The sequence below is a fragment of the Tachyglossus aculeatus genome, chromosome 8 (assembly GCF_015852505.1).
Source record: "Tachyglossus aculeatus isolate mTacAcu1 chromosome 8, mTacAcu1.pri, whole genome shotgun sequence".
NCBI lineage: Eukaryota > Metazoa > Chordata > Mammalia > Monotremata > Tachyglossidae > Tachyglossus > Tachyglossus aculeatus.
In genome coordinates this window covers 7,747,430-7,767,994 of record NC_052073.1, presented here as the reverse complement: position 1 = coordinate 7,767,994, position 20,565 = coordinate 7,747,430, and the positions used below count along the sequence as shown (strand labels likewise).

General features: G+C 41.8%; 1 protein-coding gene across 11 annotated transcripts in view; it reads left to right on the top strand.

The window, feature by feature from the left end:
- Positions 1-201: 201 nt before the first annotated feature.
- ZMYND8 (zinc finger MYND-type containing 8) overlaps positions 202-20,565 on the top strand; it is a 132,112-nt gene continuing 111,748 nt past the window's right edge. For 3 of the 11 annotated variants that reach the window (XM_038749925.1, XM_038749919.1, XM_038749917.1), the window contains exons 1-2: positions 3,451-3,837; positions 13,266-13,336. In XM_038749925.1, coding sequence (XP_038605853.1) covers positions 3,665-3,837; positions 13,266-13,336 — 244 coding nt within the window. In that variant the 5' untranslated portion in view covers positions 3,451-3,664. Of the gene's footprint in view, positions 456-696; positions 864-2,689; positions 2,767-3,449; positions 3,838-5,009; positions 5,164-13,265; positions 13,337-20,565 lie in introns of those variants that run through there. The other 8 variants (XM_038749918.1, XM_038749916.1, XM_038749920.1 and 5 more) reach the window with 7 other exon arrangements.

Genomic DNA, 20,565 nt, shown 5'->3' with positions numbered 1-20,565 from the left:
TTTGGAGAGCTGTAAGGATTTTCCCTCCCAGTTCGTTTCAAAAAGCAGCAGAGCCGAGACAAGATTTGCTCCAGAGTCCTGGGGTTTCGACAGACTGGCCCTGGTTGTTTCCCTCTGCTCAAAAATCTAACTGGAGTGAGGAAGAAGTTCATCGGGGGGCTTCTTTTTCAAGTTTCTTTTGCTGAAAAAGGCCTAGTTTAGCCTGTCTTTCTATGCACAGGATGGCTCCTTGCTTGCCAGAGCTGCACAAAGATAATCGCTCAGGAAGTGTTTCAGCCAATCCCCTGAAGCTTTACATTCAGTTTTACCAAAGTAGCCAATCCAGGATTAGCTTTTATTAGGAAGACAGATCATCAAGCTGAAGTGCCAAGCCCTTTCTGTCTGAGTACTGAGTGCCTGTCCTCCATGTTTTATAAGTATTGACATAACACTGTGTTAACAATACATCCACAGAGGTAAGCTTTACTTTTTACCATTTTTTCTCTCTGAAACATACGACTTGTGGGTTAACAGTTTGATTCTCTGTGATTTGCCGTGCAAAACTCACCCCAGAGCACTTTATTAAGTTGAAACTGTTTAAATTTGCTTTCTTAGGTCACATGGTTAGTAGCCATTAGCCATATCTTTATTTTGCAAACTGGCAAAACCTTGGCATACCTACTTTTTCATCAGGGGATGGTGTTTTTATAGTTTAATCTAGGTCCTGCTATTCCAAAGAAGCTTTCTCTCTCTGAGCAGTTTGCCTGCACTATTGTCTGTGTTGTGTCACATGCCTGCTGGAAAGAAAATGGAAGGTAAGGGAGCAGATGCATTTAACTGCCCTACAGGGAACCAAGGAAGGATAATGGCAGACAGCAGAACAGGCAAGTTTACCTTTCCAAATAGTGTGAGGAAGAGCTAAACTAAGTTCTTTCTGAAAAAAGATCTGCTTTTTAAAAACCTAAGTGAGTGCTAATGACAGACTTAAGATATTGGGCCTAGGTGGGGTTGTGCATCATGTTTTCTTTGTATACAGTGCATCTTTTTAAACTTGAAATGGATTATTGAATATTTTCCTTCATGACACTAATACAGTTTATTTCTCCTTCTGAAAAACATCCTTCAGCAAAAAAAAATCATGTGCTTTACAAACGGTTCCTGCCAGGCTGGAGAGAGTTTTCTAGGAGAGGGTATGGACAACAACATCTAGCAATAAATCTGTGGAAAGGATTATATTTGAATTCTTTGCCTCTTTTTTGCATGATTTAAGTGAACTAATGTATCTTTAATCTCTGCCTTTTTTTTCCTCCTTTTTTACACTGTATCATCCACAGTACTCTGTTTTGGAGCGCAGAGGAAATAAAATCATGTGTGGTTCATGACAGCATTACATGTTCAGCTTTTTTTTTTTGGTAATACTACGTAACTCTTTCAAAAATTTCCTTTTTGATCAATTCCCAAATCTGCCAGCCCGTTCTATCTTCTTAACTGGGAGAAAAATGAGACGGTTGCGTGACCATTTGTTGGTAAGTAAGCAGCGTCCTGCTATGTGCACATTTTAATAGTTTGCAAAACCTTTTGGTTTAACAGGGGGCCGTTAGTCCAGCAGGTGAGACTCTGTCGGGGGCCGCTCACAGAAACAAATTAAGTGCTTTGTACAGTATCTGTTTTTTAAGTGACTTGTACGTGTAAACTGTGTGTCAGTTTGAATACACCGTTTTTCTGATAACCTGCTGCTAAGATTGAAGCTTATAACTTCCTGTTTACCCCCGGCCAACAAAAAAAAAATTGTTCTACTTAACGTGTGTTACTTAGACCCTTAATTGGTGTGCAAGGAGGTTCGAGTTTAGCGTACTTGTTCTTCATGCTTATGAGATGTGATGAAAGTGCCTGGACTCAGCACTGTCCTGATGTTAACGTTTTAAAAAAAGGGGATTGTTTTATTACCTGGGTTTTTAGAGCCGCTGGGCAACGAGAAAAACCATCCAGGATGAAACTTGGTGTGATTAATAACTGATTTTCATCCCAGTCCCCCTTTATTATAACTATGTGACCCACACATCTGTCTGCCTTCACATTACAGCTGTTTTTCACTGTCATTTTCCTCAGAATAATCCTATATGGGCAGTGACAAATAGATGGGCTAATGCCATTATTCTCGGAATTTCTTCAAGAAGTTTACTCTGGGAATTTTAATGTAGTCACAACTTCAGGGTGACTTTGCAGATACTTATGCTCTAACTGGTTGATCTCTTAAGGTGCCTCTAAACATTTTTTTCATCCCTGTTTTTATGTTTTCCTGCAACTTACCTCTTTAGGTCTTTGGCTCCTGATCAAGCAGACTTGAAACGTTACACGTTCCAAACACATATTACCATTTTCAGCTGGAAAGGGCACGGGGGCGAGGGGGGAAATGCTACGTTGTACACTTGATACTGCTTTTTGCTCCCCAGAAAAGGAGAGTGCATCTCTGAAATAAGTTCCAGCCACTTTCTTTGTTCTGATCTAACTGCTCTAAATGCAAGCTGTACCTTCAGAGAGCAGAGCATTCATCACAGCAATGTCTAGGTGCAAGCAGTCAGATTCAGTGCCTTAAGACACTGCGTGAGGTCATATTTGTTTAGTACAAGGAAGCAGGAGCAAGTGCTATGCAGGCGAAAAGCTTGCATTAAAATGGCTCCCACAAGTTTTGTAAAACGAGGATCTGTTTCAAATATGCGGCCCCAGGACTCACTGCTGACTGAACCCTTCAGAGCAGCTCTTGTCCGGCTCCAGAGGCACAACATCGTGAGTCTCTTGAAGTTTACTATTTTTAATTGCTGAAATATAATTCTTTGATAGTTCACCCACCCCCCCCACCAAAAAAAAAAAAAAATAAATGCCTGCATTGCAGCAAGATGTCTGAGACTAGGTAGGGACAGCAGTGCTGTTTTACAGAGCGGCCCAATCAGGCTTCTCCTTGTAGCCCTTGTGCCAATAGAAACCCAGGGTGGGTTAAAGATTGACAATTGCACCGACTGGACTGAGAAAGGCCTTTCTGGAAATTTCTACCATCTTTGTTCTAGCTAAGTAAAGCAAACAGCTAAGTTGAAGGATTTCAGCTGGATCTATGTTTGTGTACTGGGGGGAGGGGGCTGTTCGAAAGATGATCTGCTTTGTCAAAAGATAATGTTTTCTCTGTCCATGTTTATAGATTGCAAAATAAGAAGCTCCAGTGTGTTCTGTTTTCTAATGCGCAGCCAAGACAGGATGTGCTATCCTGAGGGACGGACGCAGGCAAACTGGCTTTTTTTTGTTATTATTATTATTTATTCCCCTTGCCTCCCCACTGTACCGATTCGCTTCATTTGAATGATTAGGTGGGCTCTGCCTGAAGAAAAGTCACTGGTTTTATTGAACAACTGAAAATAGCCAGTGTCGCGCCGTAACTGGGAACTAATTGTATAATCGCTCTGTAAACTTGCTAGCTACCAAAGAGTTATTCTAATTACACAGAGTGAATATGATTAGCCACTTGGTGCCGACGCTCGGATACTTTTGTAATTAACCGTTCAAAGATTGGAGTAGAAAGAAGAAACCTCCCGAGGTGTACATTGGGAATGAAAACAAAAGCTTTTCCAGGCGTATTCCTTCCTCTCCCAGGGGCCGGACGGGTTGCGTTCCAAATTAAGTCGACCAAGGGAAAATGAGTTACTTTCAAAAAATTGGGTTGACGAGCGACAACCGAAACCCAGAAGGGAAAGGTAGATCGAGGGTGCAAACCACTTCAAATGGGATCTGCTTATTTCCTTTTCTCTCTTTGAGGCAGAAGACCAAAGGCAAACAAGCTCGGGTTTTCCTCCGATCGCCCTGGAAAAGGTAGACACGTGTTAGGGCCTTCACTTTTCTAATGAGGAAGTGGTGGAAAATTTAGCTGTCACCCAGTATTATTCTAGTAGGGATTTACCTCCCTCCCTAGCCCAGTAATGCCTCTTGGCTTCCATCGCTTCCTCCCCCACTGCCCCCATTTTCATTTAATAACAAACAAGCACTCAGTAACCGGGTTAGATCTGTGGGTTAAGGAAGACAATAAGGCAGTTTCCACCAAGACTGCTGGGCCCCTGGAAAGATGGAGGACTCAGCCTTTGGATAAAAAAATTATCTAGGTGAGGAAGAGTTCTGACATCATTCTCTTACACCTGGTTCATCCTGTCACAGTAGATTGCATTATCCACCAGCAGGTCATTAATCCGGCCCGCTCAAACTGGGTTTCGAAAGCCTGTCGTTAGGTCCGAGCGCTCTGTCTGAAAATCTAATTTGTGAGTATTCTGAGCGTTGACCGAGTTTCTTATTTGCTCTCCTAGAGCCTCCAGTCATCTTTCTGGAACGTTCGCTGCTGTGACACCAATTGTCGATTGTTGTGCCCATGTTTGTCACATTGGGATGAGAACAAAGGTCACGTCTTTTGCATTAGAGGTCATTTAGTCTGCTCAGGGCAAATATTACCCGCGTAGGGATTTCCAAATTTTGTGCTCACTCTAGAGGCTATAAATAACCCATTTCTCTTTCCTGGGCCTCGGTTGAATTTTTCGACTTGATGTTCTCCGGCACTGAAAACGTGTACGTTTCCCCATTCCTCAGGAAACGTTAGGCTATTGCAAATGCCCATTACGACGACTGAGAGGCATTTCGTGGCCACGTAGACTCCTGGTGTTGTTTATTGGCATAGGGTCCTTCCTCTCAGCTTCTTAATGCAGTTATTTTTGAAGATCAAGACCGGTGTTTTTAGTGATGGTCTGTGTACTTAACCCAAGTTGTGTTTGTGTGTATGTGTATATCTGTGTGTGTGTGTGTGTCTGTTGGGGGGGGTGCTCAGAGCAAGGGACTTCAAGTCACAGAGATGCACAATTAGGGTTCAGAATCAGACCTGAAGGTTTCCCCTAGTAACCAGTCACTCCACAAACCTCCCCCTGCTTAGTACGTTTTAAATTCCCAACATTTGCTTGTCAGGTGCCCTTTACCATTTCTGATACTTCGAAGATTGCTTTGAAAATAACAGGGCTATTTAACGAGGGATCCAGTTATTGAATAAACTGCTACCATTTTAGCGACAGTACAGAAATGAGGCAATGCAGTAGTACCAGACGCCATTTTAAGAATCCTGCATAAATAGCATAGCTACCGATGAGTATGAGACTGTTATAGGTGAGTGCTTATACAAAGCTGCTATTTATTCAGCCATGGCATGCTAACATTTTTTTTCTTCCAATTTTTATTAAATGCAGATTTTTGGGGGATCATGATTTATATTTTCTACTCACTATTGTGATCTAGAGGGGAAGGAGTTACGATGGGGGAAGCAAATCGGATCATTTTGTTACAATCCTGACATTTGCGATTTTTAGTTAAAATGACAACAACAACAACCTCAGATCTTCCGTGAATGCTTGGTTTTTGAACTTAGGTCGATCACCATTTGTAGGACTCTCAGACTGTGCATGTTGGATTGAGCTGATCTAGATGGTTTTCCAGATCTATTGGATATTCTGGGATAAATGTCAAGGTTATAGAGAGGATGTGATAAATGAAAAAAATGTGCATTGTGTTGAACAATCAAGTGTTTTCTGTCAGAAGCATCTGACTTCTTCATTCGGAGGTGTGGGGAGGAAAACTGGGTCTTTATCATCCAGTGTTGACTCCTCAAAATTAACAATCAGAAGGCTTTAAACAGACCCTATCAGGCGCAGATCTGCAACTTTGAAACGCTTTTTGCAGCTAAGGCAGGGTAAGAAGGTACAGTCTTAGATTCTGTTGCAGGCTTAGATCATTGCCGGGATGGAAGGCTCTTTATTTGGCAGGATTTTATTTCTGATAATTGTCTGAAACAACAGCTTGTGAAATAATCAGGAACAGGTAATTGATGGGTGCTCTGTTCAGTGAAACTGTATTTTCAGAACAGCAGAACGGAAGAGAGTCAGGTCAGGTCATCATTTGCTTCTCTTTTAGGCTGAAAAAGTCACCTAGTCTTAGTTTTTCCTTAATTCCTTCCCCCAGAGGGGCCCCAAACTTCACCACCAGGCTTTGTATCTGCTAGTTTGTTTTCATTTCAACAATCTATGTTAGAGGTTAGAGTTAAAGGTTACTAACTCTGTAGGTGTTCTTCCAAGTCCAATGGCTACAATATGCGACATCCAGCTAAGGGGGAAAATGACAAAACATTTCAGGGGCTTGTGTCTTGCTCAAATGATTTTTCATTTCTCGTTGTTTTTTTCCCAAGAATCGAATGGTTCTGCCTATTCCAAATTGACAAAGATGGATGGCGCAGTGCTAGGTATTTAGTACCTCTGGATTTCAAGTTGGCTTCTTATATTCATCGTTTTTACATAATAACATGCTAGTGCTTAGGCACCAAACCAAAATGGGATCAGTGGTATAGAAAAAGGAAGTCTCTTCAGATGTGGCTGTGCAAAAATGACTCAATTTGTTTCCTCGTCTTTGCTATTGTAAATGAAATGAATGTTGTGTGTATTTTAAATATGGACCCTAAGGATTTTCATTTATTTTGATTCAAGCATACTTCTGACAAGTGCAACATTAGGATATTTGTCACTGAGAAGGTGGCTTGTCTGAAGTCTTACACATTTAACTCCTTTCCTTGAGAAATCTGGTAGTACTGTTACTAAATTGCAAAATTATTAGCCTTGCTTATTATTGGCACACATAGAAAAGATTAATTTTCCCATGCCTCTTCCTTCCACCCCACAATGGATTATCTTAAACTTACAATTAATAGCCAATACACAACTAGCTTGCATTTTCCCACACCTCAAGCGTCTTCTTGCCCGTACTACTTAGCTCTACTGGGCTAAAAAAGAGGCAAATAATTGGTCTCAGGAATTCACTTTCTGCAATCCATCAGTATATCTTAAATGGATTTTTTTTCACTGCGTAAATCTTAAATTTTATCTTTTGGCCCTCTAAATGTACCACTACTTCTTGTTTAGTTGATTTTAGCACATTAGCATTTTACATAAATTAGCATATAATTTCATCACTGAAATGTACCAGTTTCAAGAAGCTCAGTATTTGAGGATCATATTTTATTGGGAGGAATAAAATCTAGTCTTGTTAAGGAAAAGATCAAAATTGCAATCTACTGTTCTGCTCAAAAGTGTCAGACACTCTTGATTATGTTTAATTGACTTGATGCATTGAATTTGTTTTTAACTCTTTTGAAACAATACTGTAGGCAACCTAATTACCAAACCATGGTAAAATGGTGAATGCATTTCTGAAGACCATAGTCAGCTATCTTCTAATCTCACGGTGACAATATCATCATGTTCAAAAGTTACCTTTGCTTGTCGTTAAATTGTTTGTGTATGAAATATGTGTCCAATTCCGTGGCTCTTTGATTCGGTTCAAAACAGTCTGGGAAAATATCATCTATATCAGAGTTCAGTATATTTTGTAACTGTAATTAAATGTTTTGAAGCATTGGGTAGGCATAGGGATTTGTGGGAAGCAACCCGTAAACTGACAACTCTTTTCACAATTTCCTCCCTATACGATTTTAGATCTCATTCTTTTTTGGAATACAGTACTGATCTATAGGATATCTTTTCGTCCCATTCCTCCCAACTTCTGTTTTCTTCTACAGTACTTAACAGATACCATGACTATTATCATTTTTAGCTCCAGAACTCCACTTATTTCTATTAGTCCACCCACATCCTGAGCTACCAGCGTTTAAGATCTTGGACATGGTGTCATATGCCCTGTCTTAACCCTGGATTTATGTGGGTTTTAGGGTGGGTGGCTGCATAGTTTTTCCAGGTAATAACCACAGTTGTTAGTGTTAATAATAACTGCGACATTTGTTAAGCGCTTACTATGTACTATGCACTGTATCAAGTGCTGGGGTGGAGACATGCAAATCGGGGTAGACGCAGTCCTTGTCCCCACATGGGACAGGGACTTAATCCTCATTTTGCAGCTGAGGTAACCAAGGCACAGAGAAGTGACGTGCTTGCTCAAGATCACACAGCAGACAAATGGCAGAGCTGGGATTAGAATCCAGATCCTTCCGACCCCCTGGCCTGTGCTCTATCCAGTAGGCCGAGTTCAATCTCATCTCTGCATCTTCTGCTGATGAAATCTGCTAATTCGTACCTGACCCCCACCACTAAATTGCCTTTTCTCAGTCCTGATCCTTATACATTTGGATAACCATCATTTTCTTTTGCTAGCCTCCCAGCTTCTCTTCTCTCCAAAGTCATCTTCACTCAGCAGATTATTTGCAATAACCACTTATTCTGCGCTTCCTGTGTGCAGAGTACTATACTGAGCTCTTGGGAACATACAATATATAGACTCATTGCCTGCCCGCAAAGAGTTTACAGTCCATATCATCACACTTTGAACTAATAGCCCGCCATTGGAATCCAAGCATCCTCTGGATCAAATTCAGTTTTTGGTTACCTTCAGAGCTCTCAACCAATCGATTCCAGCCTCCCTCCATTCCAATCCATCAATAATATTTATTGACCTCTGCCTACTTTGAGCAGAGCACGGTAGTTAGCAGTGTGACCCTAGTGGAAAGAGCATGGGCTTGGGAGTTCTAATTAGACCTGGGTTCTAATTCTGCTTCTGCCACTTGCCTGCAGTGTGATCTCGGACAAGTCACATAACCTCCCCAAGCCTCAGTTTCTTCGTTTGTAAAATGGGGATACCCCGTTCTCTCTCCTATTTAGGCTGGGAGCACAATAAGAGACAGAGATTAGATCCAACCTGATTACCTTGGATAATAATACTAATGATGATGATGACATTTATTAAGCACTTACTATGTGCAAAGCACTGTTCTAAGCGCTGGGGAGGTTGCAGGGTGATCAGGTTGTCCCACGGGGGGCTCACAGTCTTAATCCCCATTTTACAGATGAGGGAACTGAGGCCCAGGGAAGTGAAGTGACTTGCCCAAAGTCACACAGCTGACACCTGGCAGAGCCGGGATTTGAACCCATGACCTGTGACTCCAAAGCCCGGGCTCTTTCCACTGAGCCATGCTGCTTCTCTACCCAAGTGCGTAGTGCCAGTATTTAGCCCATACTAAGTGCTTAACAAATTACCACCATTATTCAATCATTTATTGAGCAGTTACTGTGTGCACAGCACTGTACTAACCGCTTGTTAGCAGTAGAAAACTATGAGCTCCTTGGGCAGGGAATGTGTCCGTTGTTGTATCGTACTTTCCCAAGTGCTTAATACAGTGCTTTGTGCACAGTAAGCTCTCAATAAATACGACTGAAAAAATGCATAATTGCAGAAGGCAGGATCCCTGCCCTCAAGGAGTTTTCAGTCTAGGGGAGGAGAGAGACCCTTAAGGCTTACAGACTGGTGGAAGAAGGTAAAGGGGATATGTGTGTGAGTTAGTGTTTGTGTCCTAGGGGATGTAGAAGCTGTTGTGAGTACACAGGTGCTTAGCCGGTGGAGAAGTGCTGAAGTGGCAATTGGGATGCAGGATGTCCAGCGCTTGGAACAGTGCTTTGCACATAGTAAGTGCTTATTAAATACCAACATTATTATTATTATTATGTAGCCTAGGGAGACTAGGAATTTAATCAGGGAAGGCCTCCTGGAGGAGATGTGATCTCAGAAGGGATTTCAAAGTTGGTAGAGCGGTGGCCTATGGGATTTGAAGTGGGAGGGGGTTCGAGGAAGAAGGAAGGAGCAAGATGAGAGCAGTGGGAGAGAGGACAACAAGCTCCCTCTGCACTCCTCCATCTCTTTGTGTGCATACATACAAATTATAACAAATTTGTAAGTATGTATAAATATGTATATATTACTGCATGGCATAGTGGACAGAGCCCGGGCCTGGGTGTCAGAAAGACCTGGGTTCATTCATTCAATCGTATTTATTGAGCGTTTACTATGTGCAGAACACTGTACTAAGCGCTTGGAAAGTACAATTCGGCAACAGATAGAGACAGTCCCAGCTCTGATACTCGTCTACTGTGTGACCTCGGGCAAGTAACTTCACGTCTCTGGGCCTCAGTGACTTAGTCTGTCAAATGGGGAATAAGAGTGTGAGTCCCGTGTGGGACAAGGACTGTGCCCAACCTGATTAACGTGTATGCACCGTAGTGCTTTGAACAGTGCTTGGCACCTAGAAAGCGTTTAAGAAGTACCATAATTATTATTATTCATTATTATTACTGCCATTTGCACTGTCCAATCCAGCCAAGCTTTCCATTTTGTTCTCTCTTAATAATAATAATGATGATGGTATTTATTAAGCGCTTACTGTGTGCCAGTCATTGAACTAAGCGCTGGGGTGCGTACAAGCAAATCGGATTGGACACAGTCCCTGTCCCACGGGGGGCTCGCCATCTCAATCCCCATTTTACAGATGGGGTCACTGAGGCCCAGAGAAGTGAAGCGACTTGCCCAAGGTCACGCAGCAGACAAGTCTCCGAGCCGGGATTGGAACCCAGGACCTTCTGGCTCTCAGGCCCGGGCTCTATCCACTTACACCATGCTGCTTTTCCACCCTGGAGTCTACCCTAGGAACCCAGAGTATCTGTACCAACCTTCCTCCATTTATGGGCCATTTCCCATTCCTCTCCTTTGTGATAATAATAGCAGTCACCACAGGCAGAATGTTTCCTCCAGTTTATGCCCACTCATCCCCCAGTTTACCAGAATAACCCTCCCCTAAAATTTTTCTTGAAATTCCCTCAACGTCTGAGGGAATCATTCTACTTGTACATATCTATTTTATTTAGTTTATTTTGGTAGCGTGTTTGGTTTTGTTCTCCGTCTCCCCCTTTTAGAGTGCGAGCCCACTGTTGGGTAGGGACTGTCTCTATATGTTACCAATTTGTACTTCCCAAGCGCTTAGTACAGTGCTCTGCACATAGTAAGCACTCAATAAATACGATTGATGATGATGATGATGATGGTTCCCTGAGATCAGCGAGGGGATGGGAGGGAGGACAACATGGTCTTTAAAACCCTCCCCTGGGTGCTCAGTAAGTAATCTTTGCATGCCTGTCATGCTCCTCATAGTGCATCTCCTTCAAATGGAAAATTCTAACGTGCAATTTGTCCTGTCCTGAGAAGAATCATCTTGATTTCGATTTGGGAAATCCAACAGGCATATTTTCTAAATCTCAGTGTGGCCTTAGTCTCGGATGATAAATACATTAACCCTGAAATAGTTGAACGCAAATAATTATCCCTTAATCCTACTTTTACTTCCGGTTTGAAAGATCTGTTGAAATACCCTCTTCTAATTCCCACTTGTTTGAAAAAGTTTAGGGTCAGAAAGAGGGTAGACACCTGGGATTCAGGACACTTGGATTCTCTCTTTGGCTTTGCAGGCGGTCCAGTTAATGACTCTGAACAGATCACGACATTTGCGTACTTCAGATTTCCCCAGTGGTAAAATGATCATTTTCATTCATCTGCTTGACTGGAAAGTGAATATTAGGTTATGACTGTAAGGCTTAGGGTTTCGTGTGAAGAGAAGTGCTGGTAAAGTGAAATAACACTATCGGTTCTATTAGTATTTTGGAATGGTCTTCCAGGGTTCTAAATGAAACCGAGTCTAAATTTCTGTTTCCAATCTCCAATACTTTGAAACTTGAATTTTTGGAGTTTAAGCTTCAAATCGAATGGGGAAAAATTCTGAGGCAACATGGCCTACTGGAAAGTACGTAGACCTCTGAGTCAGAGGACCTGGATTCTTATTCCAGCTCCACCAGTTGCCTGCTGTGTGACTTTGGGTGTCACTTAATTTCCCTGGGCCTCAATTTCCTCACTGGCAAAATTGCAATTCAGTCTGTGTTCTCCCTCTCACTTAAACGAGAAACCTTTCGTGCAAATCTCCAAAATGATTACCTTCGTTCTACCCCAGCCCTTAAGAACAGCAGGCCACGTCCTGCCTCTGGCCTGGAATGTCCTCAAGTGTGCCAAACTAGCACACTTCCCCGCCTTCAAAGCCCTACTGAAAGCTCACCTCCTCCAGGAGGCCTTCCCTGATTAAGCCCCCCTTTTCCTCTGCTCTCCCTCCCTTTGCTCTACCTCCTCCTCGCCCCACAGCACTTGTGTAGGTACATATTTATAATTATAATTCTATTTATTTTTATTAATGATGTATATATATCTATAATTCTATGTATTTACATTGATGCTATTGATGCCTGCTTACTTGTTTTGATGTCTGACTCCCCTCTTCTAGACTGTGAGCCCATTGTGGGCAGGGATTGTCTCTGTTGCTGAATTATACTTTCCAAGCGCTTAGTACAGTGCTCTGCACATAGTAAGTCCTCAATAATTACGATTGAATAAATGAATGAATGAACACAGTGATTAGCATACACTAAGTGCTTAGCAAATGCCACAATTATTAGTATTATTATGGGAAACTCCTTGTAGGGAAGCAGTACGGTTTTTGTTTCTGTTTTACTTTCTCAAGCATTTCGTACTGTGCTTTGCCCTCCATAGTGACTCGGTAAATACCATTCCTACTACAATACTACTATATTACTTCTAAATAATGTAATTAAAAGCACTTAGTCTGAAGTTGAGGATGGTAAATTAAACTCTGGATTTCATGTGACAAGGACGTTGTCAAAAGCTAAAAATCAATCAGTGGTATTTATTGAGTGCTTACTGTATGTGGAGCTCTGTACTAAGTGCTCGGGTGAATAGAATAAGATAGACATGATCCCTGCCCTTTAGGAGTTTTTACAATCTGGAGAACCACAAAATTCTATCTGGACACCTTTTCCCCAATAACCCTGTGTATCTGGACTTACTTTCTCAAGAAATTTGGGAGAATTGAACTTGTTGAGAGTTAATATATATATATTGAATAGCATTTAATGATATTAAGTGCTTTCTCTGTGCCAGAAATTGTACTTAGTGCTGGGGTAGACACGAGCTAATTAGTTGGATATAGTCTGTGTCGCACAAGGGGCTCACAGTCTTAATCCCCATTTTATAGATGAGGTAATTGAGGCACAGAGAAATGAAGTAACTTCCCCGAGGTCACACAGCAGACAAATGGCAGAGCCAGGATTAGCGTCCTTCTGACTCCAGGCCCGGGATCTATCCATTAGACATTAATAGTAGGAACCCTCTCTAATATTCTGAGAGGAAAAAGGAATGAAAAATTTAATTAAAATATTTTGAATAGGGTTGGTGGAATAAGTTACGTTAATTGTTTAATGAACTTTGAAGTATTTTCCCATTTAAGCTGTTCTTGATTAATCTAAATATGAAAATCTGCTTTATTTCAGCTTAGCTGAAGAGGAAATAAAGGCAGAGCAGGAGGTGGTGGAAGGGATGGATATCTCTACTCGCTCCAAAGGTAAGAAGAAATATGCGTTCCCTATATCTCAGTGGAAAGGAGGAATTTTAATTTTTTTTTGGTGTCGTTATTTTTGAAAAGTAGCGAAGTGCTATATAATTATGAATTAGCCATCCACAAGACTTGCTAGCCACAGTACAGAAATATCCAATTCTAATTCACATGAAAAGTCTTCCTTTGACATGTATAGAGGATCACTACCTCTTTTCACTTGGCGACCAACAAGACTCAAAATCACGATCCCAGGAGTCAAGATTTAACGGAACCCACTTAGCCATTGCTGGTTTTTTGCTGTTGTTGTTGAAAAACAACCCACTTAATTTGGAATTGCATAAAGAAAGAAATGTTGGCAATATTTCACTAGAAAAGTGTAGCTTTAAGTAGTGGTGCACAAGAAATTTAGTATTTTCTGTTGGTTTTGAGGACATATGCTGGGTCAAGGATACCATTTGCTACCAATGCTAGCAAAACCATAGCATTTCCTCTCAGACTACAGCGGTGACTAAAATAACCCACAGACATGCAAATCTCCACCATTTATATAGTGCGTAGGCACAACATTTAATGTATTCTTGACTTCATAAAATGAATCTATCCCCTTTATTTTAGCAGACTCCTAGAAAATAAATATGCCATTAGCCTATCTCTGGTTTTGGTTGATAGCAGTGATACCCCTCACCAGACTGAATCATTAATTTTATGTTAACAGTTGTTATTTGGGTTTTAGTTTACAGATGTGCCAAAGAAAACAAAACACCTTCCCTCCCAAATTTCCATTACGGTAGAAATAGAGTTTGTTGAAAGCAGTATGGCTGTGGCCATATTTGTGTGTTTTTGTATATGAGGCTTTTATTGTGTAGATTTATTTTTGTTTTTAATTTGTAAAAAGTCCCCCAGGAACATTCAACCAGATGTTTGTCCTTTTAACAATATGAACGGATTCCCAAGGGACTATGGATTCCCAAGGGACTTGTGGGCAGGTGCCACTCCCATTGAGAATTTCCCCCTCTTCCCTTCTTTCATCCCAGAGACTCATCCGTTGGAGATTCCTCTGGCCACATCCCCTCCTCCTTCCCGCTTCCTGTAAGGCACTTGTTGGAGATGAGGTAACTGAGGCACAGAGAAACGAAGTGACTTCCCCACGGTCACCCAGCAGACAACTGGCGGAGCCGGAATTAGAACCCGGATCCTTCGGACTCTCAGGCCTGGTCTCTATCCATTAGGCATCAATAGCAGGAACCCCCTCTAATATTCTAAAAGGAAAAAAGAATGAAAATTTGAATTACAGTATTTCCAGTGGGGTTGGTGGAATGAGTTCCCTTATATTGTTTAAGGAACGTTGAAGAATTCCCCCCTTTAAGCTATGCTTAATTAATTTAAATATGAAAATCTGCTTTAAAGCTGGGATTTTCCTATTGGTCATACCCAGTAGAAACCCCCTGCTCCTTTGTACTTCTTCAAAGAGAAGCATCGTGGCCTAGTGGATAGTGCGTGGGCCTGAGGGTCAGAAGGACCCGCTTTCTAATCCCAACTCCATCATCTGTCTGCTGTGAGATCTTGGGCGAGTCACTTAACTTCTCTGGGCCTCAGTTCCCTCATCTGGAAAATGGGAATTGAGACCGTGAGTCCTTTGTGAGACAGGGACTGTGCCTAACCCAATTCACTTATATCCCCCCCACCCAGCCCTTAGTACAGTGCCTGGCACATAGTAAGTGCTTAACAAATATCATAAACAAATAAGATTTAGCCTTCAAAATGAAGGTGGTCTTCCACTTGTCCCAGAAACCAGAATTTACGTGGTCATTGTGATTGTGGAGGAGTACTTGGTGAATAAAACACATTCTTGCGGTAGCTCAGGAGTGATGAGGTTGGTGCTACTTTGATTTGGTTGAAGGGAATCTTCTATATTCCACAGTGCCTTCCTCAGTAGTAGAATGTGAAGGGAACGGTAGTGTCTTTGGCTCCTAGATTAGTTAAAAATAATCAGTAAATCATATGTATTGAGTGCTTACTGTGTGTGCAGAGCACTGTCCTATGCGCTTAGGTAAAGCGCTGCAGCGGTGATGGGAAATCAATCAATCAATCGTATTGAGCGCTTACTGTGTGCAGAGCACTGTACTAAGCGCTTGGGAAGTACAAGTTGGCAACACATAGAGACAGTCATCATCATCATCAATCGTATTTATTGAGCGCTTACTATGTGCAGAGCACTGTACTAAGCGCTTGGGAAGTACAAATTGGCAACATACAGAGACAGTCCCTACCTAACAGTGGACTCACAGTCATCATCATCATCAATCGTATTTATTGAGCGCTTACTATGTGCAGAGCACTGTACTAAGCTCTTGGGAAGCACAAATTGGCAACATATAGAGACAGTCCCTACCCAACAGTGGGCTCAGAGTCTAAAAGGGGGAGACAGAGAACAAAACCAAACATACTAACAAAATAAAATAAATAGAATAGATATGTACAAGTGAAATAAATAAATAAATAAATAGAATAATAAATATGTACAAACATATATACATATATACAGTCTAGAAGGGTGAGACAGAGAACAAAACCAAACATACTAACAAAATAAAATAAATAGAATAGATATGTACAAGTAAGATAAATAAATAAATAGAGTAATAAATATGTACAAACATATATACAGGTGCTGTGGGGAAGGGAAAGAGGTAAAATAGGGGGGATGGAGAGGGAAATGTCATTGCTCTTTGAGGGCAAAATAGGCAGAATTCTTACCTGCCTGCTAGCTAAACATTTATACAGCTAGACAAATTTGGTAGGCAGCTGAACCATCGGAGACCCTACTCATTTTATAGATTTGCTTATATTTTGCGGTTTGGAAACAGGACTCTTAAAATCAGGAGATTCATGTTCTGAGGCTTTTTGGGAGACTGGGATGTTAAGTGAGTTACCCAAGGTCACACAGCAGACGCGTGGCGGAGCTGGGATTAGAACCTAGGTCCCCTGTCTCCCAGACCTAAGCTTTTTCCAGTAGGCCTTTTGAGAAAGCTGAGGAGGAAAGTTAAGGCCAAGCGATATAATAATAATAATGATGGCATTTGTTAAGTGCTTACTATGTATGAAGCACCGTTCTGCTATGATATACTGTAGCTGTTGGCTTCTGGAATTGCAGCTCAGCTTTCATTACTTCTGAGGCTTAGTGGATAATAATAATAATAATGATGGCATTTATTAAGCGCTTACTCTGTGCAAAGCACTGTTCTGAGCGCTGGGGAGGTTACAAGATGATCAGGTTGTCCCATGGGGGGCTCACAGTCTTAATCCCCATTTTACAGATGAGGTAATTGAGGCACAGAGAAGTGAAGTGACCTGCCCAAAGTCACACAGCTGACAATTGGCGGAGCTGGGATTTGAACCCATGACCTCTGAATCCACAGCCCGTGCTCTTTCCATGCTGCTTTTCCAAAGCTTCCATGCTTCCATCCAAAGCCATGCTGCTTTTCATTAGCCACACTGCTTGAGATTCAGAGGTCGTGGGGTCTAATCCCGCCTCCGCCGCTTGTTTGCTGTGTGACCTTGGGCAAGTCACTTAACTTCTCTGTGCCTCAGTTACCTCATCTGTAAAATGGGGATTAAAAGTGTGAGCCTGACCTTGGGCAAGTCACTTAACTTCTCTGTGCCTCAGTTACCTCATCTGTAAAATGGGGATTAAAAGTGTGAGCCCCATGTGGGACAACCTGATTACTTTGTATCTTCCCCAGCTCTTAGAACAGTGCTTGGCACATAGTAAGCGCTTAACAAATACCACAATTATTATTATTAGTTGTAGTAGTATTATTAATAGAGCAGGGGCCTGGGAGACAGAAAGACCTGGGTTCATTCATTCAGTCGTATTTATTGAGCGCTTACTGTGTGCAGGTTCTAATCCCGGGTCCGCCCCCGTCTGTCGTGTGACCTTGAGTAAATCACTTAACATCTCTGGGCCTCAGTTGCCGTATCTGTAAAATGGGGATTAAGACCGTGATCTCCCTGTGGGATAGGGATTGTGTCCAACCAGATTAGCATGTATCTACCCTAGTGCTTAGAACAGTGCCTGGCACATAGTAAGTGCTTGACGAGCACCATAATTATTAATATTATTGTTAACCCTCTGACTGGCATAGGTAGTCTTCTTTCTAGCTTTATAACCTTCCTTCTTTAATGGAAAGTTGCATTAGGCCAGCCTTACGTGAAGAGTTTTCATTTTCTCCTTTTTAATGGACATTTTTTTGGTAACTACACCTTACTATATAGCTGCATCGTTGCCTGGGTAAGCACTTGGACTTTCAAAACATTCTCCTTGCTTCATGTCCTTTTGCAGTGATACAACCTGTCTGTCTGATGAAAAATGCAAAGTTAGGGCAACCAACTCAGGAAGTTCAATCAATCACTCAGTCAGTGGTATTTTTGAGCGTTTACTGGGGGCAGAGCGCTATACTAAGCACCTGGGAGAATACAATAAAATAGATTTGGTAGACATGTTCCCTGACCATAAGGAGTCTAGAGAGGGAGACGGTCTAGAGGAAGCTGTCTAATAATATCTGCTGTTTCTGTCATGTTCGTGCTTTGAATGCATTTTTTTTTTTGCCTGAAGAGTTATGCCGTTTGGATCCTCTCAGAAGGGGAACTGCCCAAACAGAAGCCATTTTATGGGAAGCAGCGTGGCGTAGTGGATAGAGCACGGGCCTGGGATTCAGAAGGTCATGGGTTCTAATCCTAGCTCCACCACTTGTCCTCTGAGGCACAGAGAAAGCTCTCTGTGCCTCAGTGTCCTCATCTGTAAAATTGGGGTTGAGACTAAGCCCCATGTGGGACAGGGACTGTGTCCAATCCGATCTGCGCATAGCCACCCTAACACTCAGTACAGTGCCTGGGACATAGTAAGTGCTTAACAAATGCCATAATAATATTATAGACCTAGGAGGAAAATTGTGCCTAAGAGCTTCTGAACAAAAAACGTAGCAGAGTCCAGCCTGAAAAACATTATTGACACTCGATATAGACTTGCTGGAAGAGTTGCAAATTGCTTTATGTGCATGAATTTGCTAATTTGCTACCTTGACTTCAAACTTTAATTAGCACAGTTGTGAATTATGATTATTGTTTGTAAATTGAAAGTACCATTTTTTTAAGAAAGCATTGCTTTTTAAAAAATAAAGCTGTAAGGTGGACCAATTTCCCACGCAGCCCTTATTTTCAAGGGTGTAATTATCAGTGTTTTCTAACTATGTGAGTTTTTTTGATCACCAATTTAAATTTTCTCTCTGTAAACAAATGCACTAAAATCATTTTTGGGAATTCTTCGTTTTAAAAAAATAAGCACCCAAATTTAAAATGTGATTTCAACTGTTGTGTCTATATGGCATGTTTCTCTTACTCTCAAGAAGTCTAAATCAATCCCGAGTGGAAAAATCTGTTTGTCAAACACTGAATGTACCTACCAATTTGCTAGACTCAGATTTGAATAAGATTGATTGATTTCCTGGGTTTCAAAGGGTTTTTTTTTTTCCACGTCTAAAGTGGTAAAGAAACGGAAGGATTCTATCTGGAGATTTCCAGGCGATATAATGAAGCTGTTGTCTTTTCTTCTGTTGTACTCTCATAATAATGTGAATAATGATAAAAAATGTGGGCTTTGGTAAACCCTTACTCTGTGCCAAAACATTGTACTAAGCACTGGGGCTCATTGGGGAAAGGAATGTGTCTGTTTGTTGTTATATTGTACTCTCCCAAGCTCTTAGTACAGCGCTTTGCACTCCGTAAGCGCTTAATAAATACAATTGAATGAATACAAGATAATCAGGTCCCACGTGGGGTTCACATTCTAAGTTGGAGGGAGAGCAGCTAGTGAATCCCCATTTTGCAGATAAGGAAACCGAGGCCCAGAGCAGTTAGGTGACTTGCCCAAGGTCACACAGCAGATAAGTGGAGGAGCTGGGATTAGAACCCGTGACCTTCTGGCTTCAAGGCCCACGCGGTATCCACTACACCATGTGCTTAGTATGCCGTCCACACAGCAGTTGCTCAGTACTTACTACGGATCGATTGACCAGATGATTCTCCGCATTCTGTTTGTCAGAGGCATTTCTCAGGGCATTTGCTTCGGGTTAATGAAATAATCTGTTTGGGCGGCAGAGTATTTTAGTTAGGCAGCGCTACAAGTTAATGGAGAGAGCCTGGCGATACAGCCCCATTGTAAGCACATGGGAGTCCCTGCCAAGTTCCCCATCTGCTTCTTCCTAAACTTCCGGAAGCCATTGCAGAGGATTTAACGGTTGAGGGTTTGGCTTTGTTCTTTTAAAAGGTGCTGGTTTCATCCTCCAGTCAATCCAGGACAGGTTCCCTTTCTTTTTCTCCCCAAGCTCCCTTAAGGAGATGCCAGATTTGAAAGAGCGTTGGGAGAGGTAAAGGGGGAGAGAGTCTGCCTGATTTTAAGCCTGGATCGTAGAAACAGTGGTGAGTTTAAAACGACACTCCTCTCAGTCGTACATCGCTTAACAAATACCATTATTATTATTATTATTATCTATTTGGTCACCAGGCTTCAGATCAAGTAGGATCACTTCATTTCCGGCTCCGCCAGTTGTCTGCTGTGTGACCTTGGGCAAGTCACTTAACTTCTCTGTGCCTCAGTTCCCTCATCTGCAGTATCTACCCCAGCACTTAGAACAGTGCTTGTCACGTAGTCAGCACTTAACAATCAATCAATCGTATTTATTGAGCGCTTACTGTGTGCAGAGCACTGGACTAAGCGCTTGGGAAGTACAAGTTGGCAACATAGAGAGACAGTCCCTACCCAACAGTGGGCTCACAGTCTAAAAGGGGGAGACAGAGAACAAAACCAAACATACAAACAAAATAAAATAAATAGAATAGATATGCACAAGTAAAATAAATAAATAAATAGAGTAATAAATACGTACAAACATATATACATATATACAGGTGCTGTGGGGAAGGTAAGGAGGTAAGATGGGGGACGAGGGGGAGAGGAAGGAAGGGGCTCAGTCTGGAAAGGCCTCCTGGAGGAGGTGAGCTCTCAGTAGGGCCTTGAAGGAGTCACTTAACTTCTCTGTGCCTCAGTTCCCTCATCTGCAGTATCTACCCAGCACTTAGAACAGTGCTTGTCACGTAGTCAGCACTTAACAAATACTCTATTTATTTCTTTTATTTGTACATATTTATTCTATTTATTTTATTCTGTTAATATGTTT